General features: G+C 59.8%; 1 protein-coding gene across 5 annotated transcripts in view; it reads right to left on the bottom strand.

Moving 5' to 3' along the window:
* Positions 1-215: 215 nt before the first annotated feature.
* Positions 216-7312, bottom strand: part of TFEB (transcription factor EB) — a 47935-nt gene continuing 40838 nt past the window's right edge. For all 5 annotated transcript variants that reach the window (XM_082662739.1, XM_082662743.1, XM_082662741.1 and 2 more), the window contains exons 2-9: positions 6421-6640; positions 6086-6340; positions 5432-5509; positions 3781-3901; positions 3634-3690; positions 3051-3126; positions 2293-2440; positions 216-1296 (exon numbers count right to left, since the gene is read on the bottom strand). In XM_082662739.1, the coding sequence (XP_082518865.1) occupies positions 808-1296; positions 2293-2440; positions 3051-3126; positions 3634-3690; positions 3781-3901; positions 5432-5509; positions 6086-6340; positions 6421-6624 (1428 nt within the window). In that variant the 5' untranslated portion in view covers positions 6625-6640 and the 3' untranslated portion in view covers positions 216-807. The remainder of the gene's footprint in view (positions 1297-2292; positions 2441-3050; positions 3127-3633; positions 3691-3780; positions 3902-5431; positions 5510-6085; positions 6341-6420; positions 6641-7312) is intronic.

Here is a 7312-nt window from a genome sequence, read left to right as displayed (position 1 = left end):
AGGCTAGATCTCCAGCTTCCCATGGGGCAGGGCTGGGGAGTCGGGGGAAACTAGGTGATGGACTCAGTCCCTCCTGCCTGTATCCCCCTTCCCTGATCCCCATGGGGGCATCTGAACTCTGAATCCAGAAAGGAGCCCACTGGGTTGAATCCTCCCATCTCTGTTGTCCCCAGACCCCCCTCCAAAGAGACAGGACAAACAGGTACAAAGCACAGTGTTTACTGAAGGCACAAGTGGGGAGACTGGAGGGGAGCTGCTCTTCCAGCAGTGACCCCACTCTAACTTGAACCCAGCGCCTCCTCTTCTGGCCACCCCCGCCCTCACACCACTTGGTGGAGAGCTGTTAGCACCAAAGGGGGGTGCGGGGAGTGCCAGGCTGGAGGACGGGCTTGTTGCCATCAGAGTCCAGAAAGGCAGGCCTGGGCACCCCCTGGACCAGTCACTGCCTCCAAGAAGGAACGTCTGGACCCCTGGTTCCAACGAGTCCTCCTTCATCGGTGGGGGGACCAGGCTCAGAAGGTAAGAGCTCGTCTTACCTCCAGCACACCCTGTATCCTCCCTCACCCTCATGATTTCACCTCCGGGAGCCGGGCTGAAGGCCTATCTCTGCCCAGCCCCATCAAGAGGGCTGCCCCTGGGTGGGGGGCTTCCAACCCCACGGACTGCCAAGGGCACTAAGCCCAAACAGGGGGCCGACAGGGCGGAGTGAGGCAGGGCAGGGGCTACTTCACACACAAGTACAGGCTGGAGGGTGGGAGGGAGGTGGCCCTGGCTCTCCCCCCCCCAGGCCCACCCCCGTGGCCCCGGTCACAGCACGTCGCCCTCCTCCATGCTGAAGCTGCTCCTGCGGCTGCTGGCTTTGGAGGCCGCGGGGGACATGGTGGAGAAGAGGGGGTCGGAGGCCAGTGGCAGCAGTGAGTCGTCCAGGAGCATGAGGTCCAGATCCTTCTTGGACAGGTTGGGGAACGGGGAGCCATGCTCTGGCCCCAGAGGTTCGGGGTAGCCCGGGGGCCCTTCGTTGCCCCCGCCCCCAAAGCTCAGGCTGTGGCTGAAGTCCAGGTGGTGGAATGGGGACGGTGGCTGGGCTGGCTGGGCTGGCGGAGGCAGCTGGGCCTGGGGGGGCAGAGCCGGCAGTGGCTCAGGGTCGGGGACCTCGGCCCCCAGCAGCAGGGCCTCCCCCGGACCCTCCTCGCTGGGTAGCTCCTGCTTCACCACCTGCTGGGCCAGCTCAGCCATGTTCATGCCCGAGGGTGAGGTGGTGGGGAGGCCGTGCACTCGAGCCTGCATCTCCAGCTCCTGCAGGTGCGGCAGACAGAGGCTGGAGGCGCACACCCGTGGGCACCCGTTGCCCGCCCCCCACCTCCACTGCAGCCCTTGCCCCTCCCTTTGTGGCACCCAAGACCACAAAATGTCTCAGCTGGGAGGAAGCACAGGGTAGCTCTAGAGTCTAGACCAGCGTTTTTTCAAACTACAAGTCGCAACTCAAGAGTGGGTTGGGAAACCACTACAGTGAGCCTTAGACCAGCTTTCTATTTTTTTAATTGAAACAGACTTGCCTAGATTAGACTAGACGAGAAACTATCAGAATGCACTTCATCTATTAAGGATGAGGGTTCTTTCATGAAACTTTGGTTTTTCACTTTGAGTATGGCCATGTGTGCTGGACTGTAATGTGAATTGTATTATCTACCATAAGAAATAGAAGAATTTTAAGCTGTAGTCCAGCTGCCCTTTGTATAGGTGACCAGCCTCAGGTCCAAAGAGAACAGAGGCCTTCAACACAGAGCCAGGATTGGCAGCTCTAGGTGGTAGGATGGACTCTCCCAAGCCTTTGTTCTTTCTCTTGTCCCCTGTGGTGATTCTTAGCATTACCCACCATAAAGTCCCAGCTCTCTGCCTCCCACAGGGGTAGGTTTGCCCTTTCCTGCCCCCTTGACGTTAGGTATAGGCATGTGCTTGCACTGATGGAGGAAATGTGAGCAGAAGGGACAAGTGTCACCCTAAGGGCGACACATGGCTTTAAGAGCCAGCTCTAGATGTGCCTGTCCGTCAGCTTGGGTCCCAGAATGAGGGTCTCACGGAACAGGCCCTCCAACTGACATCTGTTGCTTAAAGCTGCTGGGGATTGTTTGTTACCAAGCTATAACATCCTGACTGATACGTCCTCCCTCCTCATGGGCATCATCCCCATGTCTCCAACTTCAGAAGTATAAGCACTGCCCCTGGGGTCAGGACTCAGGCCAGGGGTCAGGAGTCAGAGCTACCCAAGAAGTCCAAGTTCAGGGGCCAGACCTGGATGCGGAGCCAGAGCTGCTTGTTGGTCATCTCCAGGCGCCGAGAGTGGTTCTCCAGCTCCCGGGACTTCTGCAGGTCCTTCTGCATCCTCCGGATGTAATCAACAGAGGCCTTGAGGATGGTGCCCTTGTTCCAGCGCACATCCCTGTAGGCCAGGTAGAATCAGAGGTGCATGCTCAGGGGAGGGGGCAAGTATTTGCCAGGAGTTTAGTGGGTGGAAGTAAAACCCTGTTCGGAGCTCATGTCGCCTCTCCCAACTTTGCCCCAAATCCCAGATCCAGCCAACCCCTACTTATGAAGGAGGCTGATCTCCATCTGCACAGAACGGCCTTCCCAGGTAACTGTGGTGCTACCACCCACGTCACTAATCCCAGGAACCAAGCAATTTGGAGCAGCCTCCTTCCCCAGGCCTCCCATTCCTGCCACCAAAACCCACACCCACAGTCACCCTTGACTCTCACTACTCCTGTCCCTGGACCACCTCTGCACCAGTCCTGTGGCCTTGCCAAACTTTCCCAGCATGACTCCTCCTTCAGGAAGTACCCCTGACCCCACTCTCACTTCTGGGACGTCTGCTCCTCTAGTCTTGAGCCTTCCTTATTTGGGGGAGGGAGGAATCTTCTTTCCCAAATAGATGATAAGCTCTTTGAGGCAGCAACCAAGGGATTCTCTTCCCATCCCTTCCCCCTGGCGACCAGCAGGTAATACCTGTGAGCTGCTGCCCTCCCTTCCCTTCCTCCAGGAAAGCCACTCACAAGTCGTTGGCCTTGGGGATCAGCATTCCCAGCTCCTTGATGCGGTCGTTGATGTTGAACCTCCGTCTCCTTTCAACTAAAAGTAACAAATTCCAGGAGGGGCCATTAGGGGGATGAGGACCCCACCTGGGACGAAGGGTCCAGCCCAAGCAGGGATGCCTTAGTCCTTCTGGGAAGGAATGGGTGACCAACCAAATGGGATTTCTATGGGGGTGAGGGGGTCGGGGGCAGGTCGGACACAGCTAAGGGGGTCAGGCTGTAGCGGGCGAAGCTGCCTGGGGAAGACTCTCTCTCTCTCCACTGCCCAGAACTCCTTCCCAGACTCCACGTCCTAAAGAAAACAATCTGATAAACTCATTCCCTCTGAAGTGCTGGGAATTTCATGAATATCCCCTCCCTGGAGCGCCTCTCCCACCCCTTCCTAGAAAGGGCTAACGGGAAGAGGGCTGTGCTGAACCCAGTCACACCAAAGCCAGGATTTTAAAGCCTTGGGTAGGGAATCCTTCCTAGAAGCTGTGCAGGTCAGAGAGTGGCTTTTGAGCCAGCCCAGGTGAGGGGAGGAAGAGGGGCTGGGGAAACTCACTGAGGTTGTGATTGTCTTTCTTCTGTCGCTCCTTGGCCAGGGCCCGGCTCTCAGCATCTGGAGAACAGGAGAGGAGAGAGGAGCTGGGAGGGGAAGGGCAGCGGCAGGACTCGGGAGCTGGGGCGCAGGGAAGCAGCGGGCTGGTACCTGTAAGCTCTCGCTTCTGGGTCAGGTCGGCTGGGCAGGAGCTGCTGGTGACGCCCACCAGGGAGGTGGTGACCTGGGGGTCTCCACTGTACACATTTAGGTGACTGCTGGACAGGGGCAGCTGCAGGGTGAGGTGGGGAAGGGTACCCGATGAGCAGCCCCCTGTCTTCGGGGGGCTCTCCCCAGGGCCCATCGTCCCACGATTCCCCGGGACACTGGGGGAGGCTGTGCTGGGGTCACCCAGGGCAGAGTCCAGAGCTGAATAAGAGGCAGCCCCTGCCCTCAAGGAGCAACCAGCCAGCGCTGGGAAGCAGCTGGAGAGAGAGGAGATAGTGGGTGAGAGGATTTCCCCCAGGGCCTTTGGAAGTCAAGGGGAGGGGCACCTAATCTATTCTGGAGTATCTGGAAGGTTTCCAGAGGGCGTGGTGAGGAAGGGCACTATGGGCTGGGGGATGGCTGAGCAGGGAAGCAGCCTGGACACAGCATGAGGTCACAAGCACCTCAAGCCAAAGGAGCGCAGTGGTGGTGGGGGAGTGGGGGGAGATCCTGCCGGATGCCGGAGGGCAGGTTCCACCTGCAGAGACCCTGGGACTTGGTGATGAGCAGCCATTGGGGGTTTAAACGGGCCCCACAGGGACAGGTTTGAGCTCTGGAAAGATCTTCCCAGTTCCTGCCACACATTCACGCAGAGCAAATCACAGGCCCAGAACCCTGCAGGGTACCTTGGCCCCCACTAAAGGGGCCAGACGCTGTGCCCTCCTCCCTGGCCTCCCAGCCCCCGATGCCCCTGCTGGCAGCAGGCTTCCGACCCACTGGCCCCTGCCAACTACTGATGAGCCCCTGGGCACTGTCACCAGGCAGCGGGGATTGAGGACTGACTCCTTGACTTCCCTCAGCAGCAATGGGCTGGGGCCCAAGGGGGCAGGAGTGAGCAGCTAAGGTTCAGGGATCTCCAAAAAAAAGGGAAGGGGACGCCTGCAATTCCACCTGCTCAGTGTAAGTACCTGTCCCCCTTGTGCAGAGCTAGCCCCCAATTTCTTGCCTTATCTAATTTTCCCACCAGCCCGTGGGTAGAAGGCATCATCCCCAGGGGCTCAGAACACTTAAGGGACTTCCCAGAGTCACAGCCAAAGCCAGAATCGAGGCCTCTTGATTCCAAGCCTGACCCCTTTCCCACCTGCCCTGTCACCTCTGCCCAGGAAGCCCAGAGAGCATTAACGCTGCCAGGAGGCTGCCAGAGGGAGGGAACCGAACCAGCCTGAAACCACTTGCCCCTCGGAGTGAGGGACACAGGCCTGTGCTTTCTGGGTCCTGGGCTTGGTAGAAGAGGGTGCCCCATATCTCAGAGAAACTCATCAGCTCCAGGCCTTCCTGGGGCCACACTGCTCCCCTCAGTACCAGTGCCTCCTGCCCCTCCTCCGACCCAGGAAGCCCTCCCCAGCCACCTCTCCCCCCAAGCCCCACCACGCACGCAGGCTAAGGCGCACTCTCTGGATTCACAGCTCTGCGGGACCCTGGGCCCTCGTCACATGATTTGATGGAGGTGACTCTCATCTCTGTAGGAGATATTCTAGTTCTCTCCAGGCTCACAGCCGCTGTAGGGCCACTGCCCCTCCCTCTGACACACCCACCCCGCCCTGGCCAGCAATACCGTATTGGGAATCTGAGTTTCGGGATTGATGAAGCCCAGGACATCGTCCAGACACATAATGTTGTCGATGACATCAAACTGAAAGGGAAAAAATAGTCCATATTGTGGGGTGCCTGCTCGGAGAAAGGCAGGGGAAAGGGGGCACTGGGACAGCCACTGACCTGAAGGGACCTTGGTGCCCACCTCACCCCATCTGCTCACCTGGGGGGAAGGAAACAGACCCAGAGAGAGGATGAGCTGTCCAGGTCCCCCAGGCCCCAAGGCCTAGGCCAGGGCTCTTCCCAAGGAGCCAAGCTGGCCAGGCAGATGGCTTTATATACCTGCTGTCAGGACATGGCTTTGCAAGTGTGCTGGGCATTCCTGCATGAGTCTCCTGTTTCTCCCCAGCAGAGGTTTCCAAAGTAGGGGTGTTTCTCCTGGGAGACTGGGGCTCCCTGAGGGCGGGGCCGCGTCTCCCCTCAGACCGGGGCTCCCCGAGGGCGGGGCCGTGTCTCCCCTCAGACGGGGGCTCCCCGAGGGCGAGGCCGTGTCTCCCCTCAGACCTGGGCTCCCTGAGGGCAGTATCTTGCCTCTGCCATTAGACTAGGAGTCCCAGGAGCACAGCACGTGGCCCCAGCTCTGCTGGTGGCAGGCACCGGCCAGCTCCTCACTCACCTCCCGCTCAGGGTTGGAGCCGATGTGCAGCATGGCCATGGGGCTGTTGGGAGCACTGTTGCCGGCTGAGGACGACAGCACGTGTCCGGCCCGCACGCCCGGGGAGGCGGCTGGCAGGGGCTTTGGGGAGCCCTGAGCAGGGCTGATGTGGGCAGCAAACTTGTTCCCGTAGGTCTCAGACAGGTACTCCCGCACCTTCTGGTCCCGGGACTGCTGCAGGTGGTAGGAGGTGGGGTTCTCCAGGTAGGACTGCACCTGGAGCGAGGAGGAGGTAAAGGGCTCAGGGCGGGGGCTCCAAGGACCGGGGCGAAGGGACAGGGCGGAGCAGGCCTTACCTTCAGCACCTCCCCAGGCACGGGTGGCGGAGACTGGAAGTGGACGGGGGTGTTGATGGCGGGGGTGGGCGGCGCCCCCAGCTGCTGCTGCTGCTGCTGCTGCATGTAATGCACGACGGCCTGCTGCTGCATGCGCTCCCGCTGCTCCTCCTGCTGCGCCTGCTCGCGCATGAGCTGCATGCGGAGGCCGATGCGTGACGCCATGGTGGCCGCTGGCTCCCTGCGGACGGGAGGGGGCAGTGCTGTGAGGCACGGTCCCCTTCAACGTGCATGGGGTCTTGGGACTTCCCTGGTGGTCCGGTGGCTAGGACTCTGTGCTTCCGCTGCAGGGGGCCCGGGTTCCATCCCTGGTCAGGGAATTAAGATCCCCCAAGCCACGCCGTGCAGTCCAAAACAAACAAACAAACAAAAAACATAACCAAGTGCACGGGGTCTCGGGGAAGGGGCCGGGACAAGGGCAACCACATTTTACAGGAGAGGGGGAGGGATGTGCCCAAGGTCACCAAGCAAGTGGGTGACAGAGACTTAAACCCAAGTCTGCTGGTTCTTGGGCCAGAGATGGAGACACCCTCCAGGTCAGCCTCCCAGACTTGAAGTCAACCTTGACTCCTTTCTCTCTCTCATGCCACCTGGTGAGCCTCCAGAGCTGACCTCAGATACATCCTCCTCTGCCACCGCCTCGCTGCCACCAGCGTGAGCCCAGCCTCTGCTACGCCTTACCTGGCTTCCTGAAGGCGCCGCCTAACGTCACACTCCCTCCTGCTCCCTCCTGCCCCATGACATTCTACTCGCAACTCAGTAATTAGAGGGGTGCTGTTAAAACTAAGTTAGATCCTCTCCCTCCTTCGGCTCAGAACTCTCCATGGCTCCTGCTTCACTCAGTGTAAAAACC

Source organism: Grampus griseus (assembly GCF_964374135.1).
Source record: "Grampus griseus genome assembly, chromosome: 10".
Lineage (NCBI taxonomy): Eukaryota > Metazoa > Chordata > Mammalia > Artiodactyla > Delphinidae > Grampus > Grampus griseus.
This window is presented reverse-complemented; position numbering and strand designations above follow the sequence as displayed.